This window comes from Alosa pseudoharengus, unplaced genomic scaffold (genome assembly GCF_046254945.1).
Source record: "Alosa pseudoharengus isolate Yale_2024_CS ecotype anadromous, Long Island Sound unplaced genomic scaffold, YU_APseudo_1.1 YU_APseudo_1.1_scf_20, whole genome shotgun sequence".
NCBI lineage: Eukaryota > Metazoa > Chordata > Actinopteri > Clupeiformes > Clupeidae > Alosa > Alosa pseudoharengus.
The window spans coordinates 7940638-7958493 of record NW_027468664.1 but is presented as its reverse complement, the minus strand read 5'-3'; the positions used below and the strand labels follow the sequence as shown (position 1 = coordinate 7958493).

At 46.7% G+C, this 17856-nt stretch overlaps 1 protein-coding gene across 1 annotated transcript in view; it reads left to right on the top strand.

Moving 5' to 3' along the window:
* rassf8b (Ras association domain family member 8b) overlaps window positions 1-17856 on the top strand; it is a 29753-nt gene that overhangs the window by 4254 nt on the left and 7643 nt on the right. Inside the window, exons 2-3 of the mRNA XM_076296439.1 lie at window positions 13306-13476; window positions 15125-16194. Of these exons, the coding sequence (XP_076152554.1) occupies window positions 13365-13476; window positions 15125-16194 (1182 nt within the window). The 5' untranslated portion in view covers window positions 13306-13364. The remainder of the gene's footprint in view (window positions 1-13305; window positions 13477-15124; window positions 16195-17856) is intronic.

The following is a 17856-nucleotide window of genomic DNA, read 5'->3' as shown; positions in this document are numbered from 1 at the left end:
GGCTTGACATACTTGACAGGTTTCAGGTGTGATATCAGAAAGCATTCAGAAATGAAAGAGATCACCTTCCTTTATCTTGTGGAAGTGTATCTCAAGTCTCAGCATGTTTGCTTATTTGCTTTTTGTCATATATAAATGGAGGATAGCGGCTTTTTTTTAAAAGCATGGGAAGAGTGTGAGATGGGTATTTACTATGAGGACTGATGGGATTCTAGCCAGATTGGAGATCACCTGCAACCTCAGCCAACACCTGTAAACGACAAACACTCAACGACAACACTGCAAACAGATCCACGATTCTTGAAGGATGACTCAGGGTGATTCGTAAGACGTCACAGTTGTCATCCAAGACTTTTGACTTCTCAAACCTCAGATGTCATTAGAGCATGAGTTTGATGTGCTGGCATGAAGCTGCGAAAAGATGACATAACGTGGCGTGCTTCTCCAAAAGGCGCCGTAACCTACAAGTGGATGCGCAACTCTCACTGCTCTCTTTTGCTTGTAAAAACTCTTTATGGAGTCTTTGTGTGCCCCTCACCGACCACAAAAAAAACAAGCATTTAAAGCCTCCCCTGTGCAGCGTGCTTCGTGAAAGTGGTGGGGGAAAAAGTCTGTGGCCCCGGTGCCACAAACACCTTCTAAAGCCCTGTGGGAGCCCTGCGTGCAGCTCTGTGCGTGAGATAAGCTCTCTCCCACTCTTACAGATTACATGTCTGCACGGTGAAGTCGCTTTCAATCTCGCCCGGGCTGCTTAAGAGTCGCCTGCAGAAACGGCACGTCCACAGCACTCCGAGACAGACTCTCACCAGCCCGTAATGACGCTCTTCCCAAAGCCGGGCTGTAACGAAGGTCGTTAATCGCGCGCTGCTTCACAATTTTGAGTGCCTTGTTCGCCCCGCTCTCTAAAGAAGGCAAAGATCCTGACAACGGCAAGCCTGTATCAGAAACTTGAATCTGATCTGGTAAGTGCTGCGATTTGGGTGTTTGTGTGGTTTCTCAAGGATTGGGTAACACATTTGCTGATGCTTATTGGGTTCTCCCATATGTTCGCACCAGAGGGTTGCAGTTCTCACTGGGTGAACAGCTTGCTGCCATGTGAAAGCTGCTTACATTGGACTTTAAAAGTGCCTCCCTCCCCCCTCCACCCTGCATACATCAAATGGGGAGTACATTATTTGGTACAACTCCCCTATTAAGGGGAATCAAGCATGTGACTACTAGAGGGGATTTAAACCCTCAAGGCTCATAACCATCACAGCTTGAGCCAAGACCTGAATCCTTGTCGTACAGATCTCCTGTGCACTCTTGTGCAGACACTTGAGAAGTTTTGACAGAAACACTGTTGAGTGCAAGTAAAACAAAGAGAAGTGTAGGTGGTGATTTGTTTGAAGGTGTTGCTGCTTGGTCTCCCTGTTCAGAGACACAGTTATTTCTCTATTCTCTTACTATGAGTGTTCAGCCACTCTTGCACTGCGAGGAGGCCGGCCGGCAGCTAAGCAACTAATTGTGCAACACCATTCAAAAGTTGGCTTTGCTTTCCGCTACATATTAACTTGAGGAATAGGTGCAGCAGCATTGTTGCTGCAGTCTCAGAAGAACCATTATGCTAGCGTTGAATCAGTTTGCCTTCTAATCCCACAGCAAGTGGCCAGTTGCATTCTTGGTGCACTGCAGATATGGGGAGCAAATAGAGGGACACAACAAGCGGACCCTGTAGTGCGATGGCTGTCTGTGGCATTTTGTCACAAAGTAAATATCCAGATTATCACTCTGCACTTCACATCAAACAGGGACGGACATTGGGGTATTAATACGGTGCTTCCCAAGTCAGCGCCTGGCTTAATGGAGCTCCAGTAACGCTGCATCATGGGCTCTGTTTCCCAGTTTCCAGTTGTATTCAGCCATTTAGCACTAGATTTACTAGCGTATTATCCAGAGGTCCTCTCCGATCAATTTCCTTACCGACATGCTGTTTATTATCCAGCTGTACCCTATATGCGGTGAGTTGAGTGCAATTTAAAGTCGTCACCTGAGAGCTCCAGTTCCGCCACCCCCTGACCCTTCCTTCTTCCTCTGCGTAGTCCCAGCGTAGGTTTCTTCAGCACCGGGAGTCGCGCCCCAGATGTGGGTCAGAGACAGTTCATTGCCTGCTCATTCCACAGACCTGTGTCACCAGGAAATGAAGGGATTTGGTCCTGTGCTCCTGTGGAGGGTGCTGAGGCGGAGTGAAATGGAATGTCGTATCTGAAGCCACGCTCTTGGGAAGGGGGCTGACTTTGCACTTCTAAACACCCCCCCCCCCCCTCACACACACACACACACACACACACACACACACACACACACACACACACACACACACACACACACACACACACACACACACACACACACACACACACACACCCCAACTCATGTCCTCAGGGGTTGCTGCATTGAAAAGTGCACTGCAAGATTTCCTGATTGCTAAAGGGAAAAGAGACAGTGAGACCAGCTTAGTAGTCATGCTGAGGAACATTTGGGACACACTGTAGTCATTCCATTCCCAGCTGAAGGGAAGGGGAGCTGTTTTTGCCTACTCGAGAGTGCGCACTGCAAAAAAAGCAGGATCTGGTGTTCTGGACAAAGCAAATATTTCAGGGAGAGTTGTGGTCAGTTTTGTTACAGTGGTGGCCTGGCATTATTTATTGTTTATCGTGAGCACTAAACTCTACCAGCGTCAACATCCTGACAAGAATGTTCCTGTACCCAGGCCACTGTTTGAGCTGCACCTCAGTCTGTTCAAGCGTATGGTAGGGCTCTGAATTATTGGGAGCGATTCAACGCTTGACATTTCCTTGTTTCGCTGTCAAATGATCCACTACTTATGCAACCTTTTAATCAGCTGTTTGAAAGGACAGCCTGCTCCTTGGGCTCTTTTACGAAACATAAGGGGGCTGTGTCTTAGACCTGAGGACATTAACAACAAAGACCCCACAATCCAGTTCTTAACTCGGAAATGCCACAGGCCATCTTTGTATATTTGAAATGTTGAATTTTAGAAAGAGGCTTTTTAGAAATAATGCTCCCCTTCTTTTTCCGACATGACCACATTTGAGGAACAAGACGGCCGACAGAAATAGTCAAGGCTGGCAAACATCTAAACAAGTTGCATTTTTCTGTTGGCTTGAACACAGACATATTAAGCCATATAAACATTTCATTTTGTACCATGCAGTTAGTTGTTACAGAACAGATGGTATGATCACATCTATTTGAAGACACCTGGCACCTGTTCGTAAACAAACATGCCACTGCAGTGGTACGGTGAAGAGAGGCAGATGCAGCATTGCTGTTAGTTCCCTCTGTTATTCAATTTCGAGCACCCAGGGATTCAGGAAAACTTGGCAACGTTGCTTGGGGGCACCATCACAAAGCAGTCCCCACCACCATCTTGAGCAGGCGCTTCAAGAATACTTAAAAAAGTTCCCCTGAGGAGAAGTCTTAGCCTGCAGCACCAAAAATAGCTGAGAACTGCTCAGCTGGACCTGATCCCAATCCTGACCCTTTTATCATAAATGTGTAATGATCTCACGCAGTTCATGGGCACTTGACAAGTGTCCTCTCTGCGTGAGATGCAGCATGGTCGCTGGCAGTTTGTTGGGAAGCTGGCAGCCTAATTTGAATCACGGTGGTTGCAAATTGTCATGAGAGATGTCATGACTTTCTCATCATGCAGTCCTGTTTACCAAAAAGCACAAAAGGTCAATAAATTACACTTCTAGTCAAACCCATGGGCAATAATAGTAATATTAAGTTGACGGACAAAAATATGTCTTTGAGGAAGTCATTTTCGTTAACAAGCAAGTATGCTAACAATCAAAGGATACTGATTGTTGTTTCTCAATCCCCAAAAAAGGAGAATCACACCCTCTGGCTCAGATATCCCTCATTCGTCCTTCAGAGCTCCGAGTTTTGGAGATATTCATAGACCTATTCAGACTCTGAATCTCAGAAGCCTAATGTTGGGCGTGTGCCATCCTCAACCACTGTGACAAGAATGTTGCACAGCCTGGGTGTGAACTGGGTGCTAGTTTCAGTGATTTTATCTCTTAGATTTCACAGGTCATTACTTGGATAATTTTTGGGCTGTGAGTGTTCAACTCGGGCATTTCCTGGGGATGATTCAGGCTTTATGTCACGCAACCAGTGTGGCCATTACAGAGTTAAAAAAAGATGCCAACTGCTGCATGGATGCTTAATTAATCTCTCAGAATTACAACCTGCAAGCACTGCTCTTCATCCCAATCTTCTTTTGTTCCCTTAATTTTGTACAGAGAGACATGGAGAGGAAGAAGATTAGGATTATAGGCTTGACCACTTTCAGCCCTCTCCCCAACCAACCCCCATTCCCCCCAGTCCAGTCTTTCCCATTGGAATGTGATGCAAGTCTCCCTCTGTTTTGTCTCAGGGACACCACCCCCTTCTGTTGATGTCTTTATCTCCCCCTCCTCCCATCGCCCCCTGCCAATCCCCACCCCGACATGTTACAGTGCAGGGCCCTGAAAACGAGGCTCCGGGCTGGTCACTGGAGGCCAGCTGGCTGAGGCCCAGCAGGGTTTTTCCACCAGAGGCTCGTCATGGCATTGTCCACTCGTGCTTCCCCACACACCCCAAACCCAGTCAACCCCCGCTACCCACCCACTCCCCCGAACTACAGGCCACATTATTGTCCAGTCAAACCCGGGGCGAAAGCCGCAGCGAGAAAAACATGGATTGTTCCCTAATTGCCAGTGGATGTTTGTTCGTTCCTAGGCTGCTGGCCAATCCAGCGGGCTGTGCCGGGCTTAGACAAAGACCTGTGAGCCATCGCCATGGAGAGGGATTGTTTGCATCCAGTCATGCCAGTGTGTGCAGTCCCCCCTTGTCAGCAGGCCTCTTTGTTTTGGTGGTCACTTGTTGGAATTGGCTGCCCCCCCCCCCACCTTAGTTGATATCACAGAGGAAATCACGGGAAAACAAACACAACGTAAAGTAGTAACCTTTGGCCAATTTGTAACAGCATTCATCCTCTGTCTTAATAAGATTCTCTCCACTACCACACTAGCGGTAATGTGCATTCCAAGCTGCTTACAGCAGTCGATACTGGATTTTTTAAAAACTAAAATGGTTTGAAATATAATATTTGAATACTGTACTTGGCAGCAACATAGTTTTGTTATACTCTATAATCACAGGCGCACAGAACAACAGGTTATACCACCTTTCAACGGATGAGCTTGTGGGAAAAAGAGATCTCTGTGGTAACCTACCTGCCTAAGGGGAGAGGAACCTCTGTCTGCCCAGGGGCTGCAGTGGTGCAATCCCACTTCCAAGTCATCCATCTCTGGACTGCGTCCACCAACAGTTTGCTTAAGAGGGCTCTGTGGGGTCAGTCGCATCAAAGCCAATCGGCACGCTGAACATCGATGGAGCCAATTAATTTCCCTCTGATCCAGATCAATTCCTGCAACTGACTGGATGTGGCTTTGAGATTCCCACTCTTCATTAAGGTTGAATTGAAATTGAGTTTTTGTTTAGTTCAGGGTTGACCCTGGACCTTTTGCCAACACTCACCTTGAACTGATAGAGAGAGAGAGAGAAAAAAAAAAATCATGTTAGTATCAGCCTAGAAAGGGGGGCAAACCTATCTGACCACACATGGCATTCCCCTCTGCCCACCTCCCCAGTTTCCCACTCCCACACTCATCCAGTATCTGGGCTCCCCGTGTAAGAAAACACATTCCTGGGATGCCACTGGGCTCAGGCCTGTCTGTGTGTTCTGAACCTGGAGGAGATTGGGGCGGCTGGAAGGTCAGGGGTTATGTTTTAAGTCCAGCACTCCAGCATGACATGATGACCTTGATTTACAAAAGTCAGAGGTGGGAAAATACAAGCTGGGTGTATTTTGAAGAGTCTTAAAAAAAGGGACCTGTGCTTCAATTGTGTCTGCAACTTTTTGTTGCCTTCCTGCTGTCATTTAGTCAAAAGAAACTGCAGGTTTGAGCATGTTAGTTGTTGGTGTGTGGGAAAACCGTTGCTCATTAATGCTTCACTCTTGTCATCCAGGAGCTTTGTGACAAGTTTCATGCTGTCACTCATCTGAGAGATGCACACATACAGTACATTTTTATATATATTTTACTGTTGCCCCGAGGACTAATGGGGATCTAAATAACAGATAAAGAATATCTATGCATTTATTAATGTACATTATTTTTCTTTATTAGTCAGTGCATTGCTAACTCAGAATGAAAAAATAATATAATACAATTCTAGATGGTAGTTTATGTGTTTCGTTTATGTGTCTAACAAAATATCTTTTGACGCCAAGCCAGGCCACACATCAAGTGTAAACTGTTGCTATATCCCCAGTGGCATATCCTGTTTTACAGAGTTAATAGCTACCTGCCAGCCAATCAGGAAAAGTTATTTCTTGTCTCTGGGGTACAAACAAAAATATTCACCATGGCTTGAACTAGGTTAATGTGGATTAAGTGGCTCACTGTCCCCTCTGCGCTGCACTGGGTCAAGGGTTCCTGGTTGCCCTTCACCTGTTGCTGTGGATGCGGTTGAGTTCCTGACAGAGTTGACTGAGGAGGCCTTATGATCTCCAAGCGATCCGGTGCCATAAATAAGTGAAGGCCCCGACAGCTGCCTCTGTAGAATACACTGCTGCCACTAGTGAACACATTTGAAAAGGTGCTTCAGCAGCAACTGGACTGGAGTGGACTGAGTCTCCTCTCTTCCCAGGAATTTATGATCACATGTAGACAACTCTCTGAGAGAAGAGCAGCACTAAGGGAGGTCAAGTGGCATAACTTTGGACAAAAGCGTCTGCCAAATCCCATAACCATAACCATAACCATAACTTTATTTGGTCATAGTTTTTTGGCATGAATAACACTGACAAAAAAAAACCCACACACACTAGTGTTTAAATCAAGGGGACCTTTGGTGATGTTCTTAATTTTGAAATGACCAGCCATAAAGGGCTGTCTTGTTTTGAGGTGCAGTAACTGTCTTATCTAATTTATAGGCATTGTCAAATAGGTGTATTGGTGGGTGCTATTCTAAAGAGGATTCGTAATTTATTGGTCTACATATAGTATTTAGGAAACAGAATTCATACTTGTATATTCTTGACCGTAGTGTTGATTTAGTATATGCAATCCCTCATTGTCATTACCATTATAGGCCACACAACAAAATGTCATATCAGTTTAATGAAAGGGGCGCTAGATAAGATAAAGAAGTGGGAGATTTACAACACCAGTACCGTTCTGAGAGAAGAATGGAATAAAATAATATAATGCAGGCATATACCTCTTAGTATGTGAAGACACGTTCACATGCTCGCTGACATTCCGAGCTCATCACAGATTTAAAGATGACAAAGTTGACAAGCATAAGTGCCCTTCACACATGTGCACCTATTACCTAGCTGGCAGAGAGCACTCATAATAAGGTCAGCAGTGTTGAAATCCTGGCTGTGCTGAATAGGCGAATACGCAAATACGGCACATCTGCTGTAGTGATGTGTTCCAGATGAAGGCCTGTGTCTGCTATTCACCTGTTCAGCCGGACCGTTGCTGTCTGGCCCGCTCCACCCGGTCAGCAGAGCTGTTCAGCAGAACCTGAATAATAAACCTGATAGATGGCCGGAGCCTATTGCGTCCAGTTAGTCTTGTCTGTGTCTATGTCAGAGGAGAGGAACTCAAAGCCCCTGTACTCAGTTCAGTTTTTCTTTAACTAGCGACCTTTCACCTGGGTGAACCTGTAGGCTACTAACCAATTTCACCAGTATTCATGTTGTGTAAGGTCAGTGTAATAGCATTATTTATTTTCTCCGCAAATCATTTCAAAAAGATGTTCTACAGATGAATGATTTCTGATTATATTAATGTGGAACAGGAGATAAAATATGCACCTGTCACAAACATGCAGATATGGGATTTTGCATGTTTAGCAAACTAAGCATTTCATTGTCCCTTTTCCCAGGCAAAAAGCAGTTCACATATATAAATCAGTGTAACACATCCAAAAACCTCAATTTCCAGACCACCTAGTATATCTCCCTAACAACTGTCAGCAGCTTTGCGATGAATACTGGCAAGCACATTGAGTACACTGAGGTTAGGTTTATGAAACACACATACCACAGTTCTAAGAAATATAAATGGTGCGTATTTCAGGACAGTTACAAAAGAAGACGGTTCATTACTGGTTTTCATTTTCCTCACAGCAACCACTGGGAAATGATTTTAAGTAATAGGTAAGTGATTTTCTAAATGCACATGAGAGATAGCAAGTCAAAGCCACCAGATAAATTGGATTATATTGTTCTAATAAGATTGTGCAGCTTTTCTTAAGAGGGGTTAAAAGACGTCACTGTGGTCTGTGTGTCTCATTGCGTGCTGTTGCACATTTGGTTTGCCAGACAGGACTCGCATTCGGTTTTAATTAGAGATTGAGTTAGAGTTTTGTTTAATGCCAACAGATATATTAAACTAAAACCATATTTCAAAAAGAAGGAATGAGTTGGGGGCCTCATGTTAGAATTTGAGAAGGCTTTATGAATTCCATGAATCAGACATGTTTTTGACAGAGCCAGTTAGTATCGATGGCACTTCGTTGAACAGCAACCAACAATTACTCATTATGGATTTTTGTGGCCCAGTGCTAAACACCTCAAGTCACATGGAGGTTTTGATTTCTTTATTAAAATGTAGCATACATTTATTTATAAATTTTTGTAGGTTACTGGTGGGCTAATGTGTGGTGGTAGTCTTCAAGCCCATTTGGGTGCCATACTTCTTGTTTTTGTTAGGTTTAATGCCACGGACACAATCTCCTGTTGAAAAATCTTTGACATTCACATGGTGGTGAGGTGGAGAAGGCCGGTGGTCAGAAGAGTAAATATCTCCTCCGACAAGACTCTTATTAAATAATTTATTCTCAGGCCTTCGTTCCCGCCTGCCGCCACCATGCCTGAGCGATACTGGAGCGCCCCTGAAGAGCGTGCTCCGTGTTTGGTTGATTAAGCGCAAATACAGATGTTTCACAAGCAGCTGAAAAGGTCAGCTTGAATAGATAACTAAATGTTTTCCAGCACTTGATTGAGTGTTGATGTTAACTCGCGTGTGATTAATATACCCCAGCCAGAAAACGCAGAAAGGAAACTGCTGATGTTTTTGATCGTTTGCAGAAGCCTGGAGCACTATCAGAGTGGATGACTGCTTTTTAAAAATTACACTTTTAAGTGTGATTGTGGGTGATGATGAATTAAATGCCGCTTATGTCATGCTAACTTTTTTCTGCCCATAGAGCTATGCAATGTAATCATATCTGCCTGCAGTGACCAAGGATAGTTCAAATGACCATCAATTCGTAACTGCTGTTGTAACAGCCAGGAAGGGAGAGGGATTGGCAGATCTTAGTCTTTCTGTCTCCTCAGATTGGGTGTCTTATAATGTTTATTTATTACTGCTGTCACCAGTATCCTGGAGTTTCAAATCTGGGTAATTCAGCTGCACTCCATCTTGACAAAGGACAGCCCATTTCTGTGCATTTTATTCTAGCTGGAGCCTCTTTTTTGCACTGTCACTGTCATAAAGCAGAGAACTTGTTTATCACAAGTTTTAAGGCAGCCTTGTGTTGCTGTGCTCAACGTTTTTCACTTCTCCCCTGGAATGATCACTTAGAAAGGAGTTATTCATTCTGCCAATGGTGGAGTTGACGCCTCTTGCGCAATGTAACCTCATGAAGCTGTTATATTGCAGATGAATGATGTTTTTAGAGTGTGTTTAATCAAGTGCTTGTGGCCTATCCAACAAAGAACCAAAGTAATGCTAATTTATTAGATAAATTAGAAATTAAAAGCTGCACATTAATGAGAGTATTGAAGTTTGTGTCATTAAGTGTTTTGACAAGTAACATGCCTATATCAATGATTGATGAGCTCTAGATGTCATTTGATATAAGAAGTTTTCTGGAAAAAAGTAAAAGGTCAAAGTGTACACATATTTTGGGTAATTGGATAGATTCGTGAACGAATTAAAAGAAGTAATCGATTAACTACGGACAAGCTTGGGGGATTAAATCTTTTCTGGACAAGCCTCAGATACACTTCTGAAGATGTACTACATTATGTCCTTTTCGCTGTCCACTCCAAGGACATCCTCAAAACGTATGACCAAGTAAACACTATGCACTACGAGATGAGTCAACAGAAAGTCAATAACAGGAAGGCCAAAGTCAAGGCTCCAACAAACTCCAAGCCTTTTCTCAGTATGCAATGTGAACTTTGAGATATGCTGTCAGTTCCATGATGGAAGAGCTGACAGTGAGCTCTAGAACAAAAGCAGAAGGAGTGATTTATATTGTCAGAAACAACAGGTTCTTAAAATACAAGATGGTGTCCTTGTGGCGTACAGTATGGAGCCAGACGTAAGGGCACTGAAGAACAGACAGACCTGAGATACGACAGTACAGTTTCAGATAGTGGATGTACACAAACTAGATGAGTCACCACCGATATCATGATCCACTTGATAAGACAGCTGGTTGAATGCCTCTTCAGCGTCAGAGGTGCATCCAACCTCCAGGCTTCTGGACTAGATAGATAGATAGATAGATAGATAGATAGATACTTTATTGATCCCCAGGGGAAATTCAAACACTAACACTAAGTGCTGGGCACCACAACTAGTCAGCAGACGAGAGGCATTTAAAGGGCCATGGCACACAGTCTGGGCTCTGGAGCCCGGACAGAGCCACACACATTAAGGGAGGGGAGGAATTTGATTGCCTGTTGATAAGTAATTGAAGAGATACTCTGAGAGTTCCCAACCAAAATGAAACATGGATTTTGACCCCCCCCAGGGCTATTGGCTATTAGTCTGTCCTCTCTGTGCTGGCCTCCTCACCCTGGTCACAATGTCTGTTGTTAAAAGCGTCACAATCTAGCTGTGTTCCTCTGTGGTGAAGAAGCCCTGATTTAGTGAGATTCAGACTCTTAACTGCCAGCTCCTGCACTTTTCCCCAGTGAAAGTGATGATGACTTAGCTAAGCACAGAGATCCTGAAAAGGTGGGGTTGAGGAGGAGTTGTGTGTGGGTGGATGGGGAGGGTGTGTGTGTGTGGGAGGAAAGAGGAAAACAAATGGAGAGACCTCAGTACCCCCAACCCCCTCCACACACACACACACACACACACAGAAACCCACACTCACAAATACACAACCCATCTCCTCCTCCATCTTCCACTCCTTGTTTACACCCCCACCCTCCAACCCCATACTGCTTCTCCTCCTCTCATCGCAACAAAGCCCCCAGCCCCCGCACACACACACACACAAACCCCAAAGCCATTTCCATCAGAAGACTTATAGCCTGAGTTGCCGCTCGGGCTCCTGCTCACATCGGCGGGATGCATTGCGTCGCATGGGAACGGGCCCATTTACGGGGCTTTTACAGGCCTGTTTTGGCCGGGGATCCTGCTGTAACCGTGGACAGTTCTATATATCACTCCAGCGGGCCTCACGCCTGGCTTTCAGCAGATTGCCATCTCTGGGAGCTCAATGAATGGATGCCAGTCCAGCGCAATAAACAGGGCGGTGGGAGAGTGGGAGTGGAGGGGTATGGAGCGATTAGAAATTACGCCGGTGTTAAAGATCTCGGGTCAGGTAGAAAAAAAAACTGTTCAAGCTGAAGGGAGCATCTTCTCTGCGCATTGTTTTGGTCTGTGAAGCTAAGAAAACATCAAAACAAAGAAATAACCCACAGTAGTGAAATTCCGTTACACCCTTCAGCTTTTCTGTGCTGTACAGAAATGTCCAGTGCAGTGTAATTATTTATGCAACAGAGGTAGTTACTGGGACAGAAGATTTTTTAGACCTTTTTTTTTGCTGCTGCTGCTGTTTGACAGTCCCACATTTCAAAGAGAGCACCTAGTTTTCTCACTTCTTAATGTGGTTGTTGTTGTTTTTGTTGTTATTGTGGAGCTTCTTGAATAACTGTCACTTTAGCGGCTTAGCCCAGGGAGGAGGAGGCCTCAAATTACAGGCCAGGAGATCCTCTCCTGGAGGAAAATCACAGGTTACACACCAAATGCGTGCACGTCGGTGCTCATCCAACCCGAGGGGTCGACTCGGCCGCCGGCACCAAAATGATGGCTCATCCTGCAGCCTTGCCAGCGCCCCTAATGAGATCGCTGCCTCTGCGCTGCTTGTGTCAGCACTTTGAGAAAAGGGTAACTTTCACAGAGCGCGTGGCACCAAAGACGCCCACCCCCCCCCCCCCCTGCACAGCAGCATTGGAAGCAGGCAGGCCATTTGAAAAAATAAATAAAAAAATGCCGTGGACACACACAGAGCTCCAACGAAACAAATGAGCCAAACGGCTACCAGCGGCGCCGGGCCTGACGCGAGCCGCTCGTCTGATGTCTTGTTTTTTTCCCTTCGTATTAATGCATGACTTATTAGCATTGTTAGCTTGTTAGAGATACCATGCAGACTCTCATTAGGGCTACAGCCTGGGCTCTCGGCTGGGGGTCCATCTCAGAAATGTTTTATGCGACACCCCAGTTAACTGGCAATGAGCTCTTGTTAGATAATAAATGTTAGCAGTGATTGATTAACCACTGAAATAAGGCTGTGAATTCCATTAGCAGAGCCCTAATGACAGATGAATTATTCAGAGATGTATTCATAAATGCAGATCATTTCTGTGATTTACTTGAATAATAAAGAATTAGTCATGGTCATTGTAGAGGTGAAACCAACAATTAGGAATGTAAATTTAACAGGCACTTAGCAGTAGGCTCCAATGCCTAACAGACTTCACCAGCATTAGAGGGACAGTGTAGAAGATTGTTCAGGAATGAGTCATGTTGGAGGAAAGAGCTCCTCTATTAGTTGTGTGGATAGTAGTAAAGTTCAGCCTTGCTCTTATTGATACATATTTTTCATTACCCGCTTCCTCCATTTCTCTTCTAAAGCTTATGGGGTCCATGCGGAACGTCCTCTCTGCAAAACATATTGTGCAATAAGCAAGCAGCCAAGCGCCAGCACTAGCTGCACTATAACAATCCCCACCCTCATAAACACTGATGGCCAGCCCAGAGAGTAGGAAGAGGAAAGAATTATATCAATACAAATAAACTGCAGGAAGTTGCATATTGGCCTTTCTTCCAATTGGTCTTAATTTCCCTTGTGCATCTTTTACTCATTGGCAGTTGTTGTGGTGGAAGTGATCAGAGACAAACTGTTGTGTTTGTCTCTCTCCAGAATGCGCAAGAGAGCCCAGTCCGAAGCCGTGACCGTCACAGAGGTATGACCTCACCCAGATGAGAGCCATGGAGCTGAAAGTGTGGGTGGACGGAGTCCAGCGGATTGTCTGCGGGGTCACGGAAGTCACCACGTGTCAGGAGGTGGTGATCGCACTGGCCCAGGCCATAGGTGAGTGAGAATAGCACCTTCTTCTAACTTCTAGAATTTGTTGGTTTGTTTGTTTGTTTGTTTTTTGTTTGCTGTTTGGTTCTATATCAGACAGATGGTTAAATAATGCGGTTAAATTGTACTTGAGGCCAAGCAATTCCCTCCGTAGAGCTCTGCACAGAACCTGCTGGTGTCATGCCACCCCTCAGGCTACTTGTGAAAAGTCATCAGCTGAGAAACAAGTATCTCTCTCTCTGTCTCTCTCTCTCTCTCTCTCTCTCTCTCTCTCTCTCTTTCTCCGGAGTGCTCAACCGAGCGAACACTGTTCCACAGCAGTGCCCCCGGCGCCGTGTGTTTCTAAGAGTTAACCGCCGCAGTCCTTTCAGAGCCACTGCAGTGTGCGTCCGTGGGGCCTTGGGCCTCTTCCTGCAGGTCTCCCCGGGCTTTTGTCCCAGCCAGCACAGCACGGCGCTTTGATTCCTCAAAGACCTTTCGCTTGCCTTGCTGGAGCGAAGTGACGAATGTGTGCCAAGACACACAGGCTGGGGCTGGGGTTCTTATCTGCAATTCACAGCAAAAAGGACAATAAAACAAACACATAATGAACACACATACACACATACACACATATGTATTTACGTGTACTGTATGTATGCGCACACATAGACATGTATGTACATGCACACTTCGACAGACTATCTTCGGCTATCCCTCCCCCACACCCCTGCCGTGGGGCGCTGTCCAAAGCTTGCTCTCTGCCTGTAGGCAGTGATCCTCTCTCATCAGAAACATGTACATGGCTGACCTCTGCTGTGTTTAATCATCTCCTATGTCCACCCTCTGCCCTAGCGTCCAGATGCATAGCCCCCAGCCAGCGCCAGAGAAATAGGTCTGTTGCAGTTCAAAAAGCCTTACAAGATATTTAATGCGTGCCATGTTTTGCCGCTGAGCCTTTTTGCTAGGAGGCTTCAACATTCGCGGGGAATTCATGGCTGATTTGCCAATATATCATTCCTCTTACTGCTTGGCACTGACCGAAGGCTATGATTCTTCAGGCTTCCAAGGCAATTTTGAGCTCCCCCCTCCACACTCCACACCCCCCCCCCCCCCTCCTTTCTTCACTAAAGTACAGAAATGCTAGCGCATGCCGAACACAGCGGTCTTGTTCCTCATCTGATCCCTCTGTGCTAGGAAACACCCTTTTGCTCTTTTGCTCACATAACTTGTATGCATGTTCTGTCCCCCTTAGCAACAAGTGGGCTTTGTGTTTTGCGGGGACTCTCTTCATGTGGCCGGCTGTTTGGGGTGTGCTGTGACCTACAGTGTGGTCCCTTTTTCTGAGAATCATGGAAATGAGCGATTTAAAGTGGTTGACCCCCCCCCCCCTTCATAGCCTCTTGGATTTGGGATTCATGTTCTTTGTCTGAAGAACTGTGGTCAGGTTTGGGTGAAGTGACCGAGCAACCCGGTCTCACAGTGGGAGAGCAACAAAACAAGCCAGTTTTCTTATTCTCGGTGTTATTTGGGCTATAAATTGTGGTTGTTTTGTTTTTACATTAAAGGACATTAAAGGTCCATTAAGGTCCATTAAAGTCGAAAGTGAGAGATGAGACTAGCTTATCTTCCTCTTTCTTTTCCTGTTCCAATTCCTCTTCCTTTTTGTCCGCAGGACGCACGGGGAGGTACACACTGATCGAGAAATGGCGGGAGACTGAGCGCCACCTGGCGCCGCACGAGAACCCGGTGGTGTCGCTCAACAAGTGGGGCCAGTACGCCAGCGATGTCCAGCTGGTGCTGCAGCGCACGGGCCCGTCGCTGAGCGAGCGGCCCACCTCGGACGGCATGGCGGGCCGCGTGCCCGAGCGCGGCCTCTACCGCCAGAGCCTGCCGCCGCTGGCCAAGCTGCGGCCGTCGGCCGCCGACCGCTCGCTCAAGCGGCGCGAGCCCAAGCGCAAGTCGCTCACCTTCACCGGCGGCACCAAGGGCCTGCGCGACATCTTCGCCGGCAAGGGCCGGCAGGAGCACCACCTCCACCACCACCACCGGGCCGCCACGCCCATCGCCCACGCCTACTCGGCCGCGGCGGCCGCCAGCGCCACCACTAGCCAGGCCAGGAACGGCGCGCTCACGCCCGTCCCCTCCGCCGGCCACTGCCCCTCGCCGGACCTCAGCCGGCTGGTGCAGCTGCAGAAGGAGAAGCTGCACTCGCTGGAGAGCCGCCTGCAGAGCTGCGAGGCCGAGATGCAGGCCTGGCTGGACGGCACCGAGGCTGTCGGCGTCGGCGTCGTCGGAGGTCGACTGAAGGAGGAGGACGAGCAAAACGGGGAGGCGCGCGAGGAGAACGAGGAGGAGCTCCTGCGCCTGGAGCAGCAGCTGCGGCGCAACGAGGCCGAGATGCAGGAGGAGGAGTTCTGGGAGAACGAGCTGCAGATCGAGCGCGAGAGCGAGCGGCAGCTGCGCGAGCAGCTCCAGGAGCTGCGGGCGCGCGTGCAGGAGTGCGAGGCGCGGCTGGCCGACTGCCTGGCGCGCGCCCAGGCCATGGAGGCCGGCCTGGAGGCCGAGGAGCGGCTCCAGCGGGAGCTGCAGGAGACGCGGCTGCAGCAGGACGAGGAGGAGCTGCGCGCGCGCCTGGAGAAGCTGCGCGCCGAGCTGGAGCTGCAGGCGCAACACGCCGCACGGCTGGACAGCAGCTGCCGCGCCGTCGACCGATCGCTCGGTCAGTCCAGCAAGAGGCTGCAGGTCAGTCACGCACACACACACACACATACACATACACACACACACAGACATATGCACACACACACACAGACATATGCACACACACACACACACACACACACAGAGACACACACACAAACACACACACACACACATAGAGACACACACACACACACATACAGTAGAGACACACACAGATAGACTGACAGACACACTGTGTCTTTCATCAGGAAACTTGACTACTGGCTCAAACAGTCCAGCAAGAGGCTGCAGTCACAGACATATGCACACACGCACACACACACACACACACACACATGCATACACACACAAACACAAGCACACACACGCACACACATACAGTAGAGACACACACACACACACGCACACACAGAGAGAGATAGACTAAGAGACTGACAGACTGAGACACATTGAGAGACACATAGGGCCAGTTTCCCAAAAAGCTTTTAGTCCAGCACTTGCACTAGTCTTAATCCAAGTATGGGAAACCAGCCCAAAGTGTCTTCCCATCTGCTCAGAAATCAGCCTCTGAAAACAACCTTTATCCTCACGTCTACACCGCTCCCATTCATCAAGCCCTCACAAAAATCATTTTTAAAAGCTCGACGATCGCTAATGATATAGCGAGACACACGCACAAGGCTGTGAGTGATTCATCATCAGTAGGGATGCACGATATATCGGCGGCCGATATATTATTAGCCGATAAGTAGGGCTGTAACGATATATGATTCGAAACCGAAATCGCGACATTCATATCCACGATACTGTGTCGCGGTGTGAAAAGGCAGAATCGCGACACACCCTTTCTAGTGTTTCACGCAGTGCTTTGCAGCTTACGCGGCCGCAAAAGCAACCACATCTCCCGCTTTACTTATCGGTAGCCTACGTTGTCCAAAAACAAATAAATAAATAAATAATAATTTCATACCTCTCCTTGCTTTCATTGTAGACTATGTGTGCAACTTTACCAAACAGTATAGAAGTAAACCCCCTCTCCTTGCCCCGCTCTCTCTAGCGCTCCCTCCCTCTCTCTCCCTCCCTCTCCTGCTCAATGAACACGCGCGACTTAAATAAAACATTCACAATCGTGAAAGCAAGGACGCATAGAAGACGACTAGCTAAATTACTATTAAATCCGCTTAGCATCATCAGCATGCTGCACATCTTTTTTTTAAACTCTTGCATTGAAGTTGACTGATCATCTCAATACCAACGTTTCCCAAAAGGGCCTGTCCCAAGGAGAACAAGTATTACCTTGAAACTTAAACACACATGGGGAAACTGAACAGTCCAATCACTATGATAGCATAGTTGGCTAGCTTAGCCTACTTTGTTTACAATATTTCCAGGCTTCAACCAGACAGCTGAATTAAAGACGTAGAGTTGTAATAAAAAATAGTAGGACTAGGCTATAGGCTAATCTGCATAAAGTGTGCTGTCATAAATATCAGTCATTCAGAAAAATATTTTTTATATCAGGATATAAAATAATAGATATATTATATTGTAATCCTCTGGTGTTCTAAGGGAGGCTATTAAAATGTTATTTAATAAAAAAAAAAAAAGCCCCCCCCCCCCCCCAAAAAAAAAAAGACAAATCGAGATTCGTATCAAACCGTGGGTCAAAAATCGTGATACAAACCTAATCGTGAGGTTGGT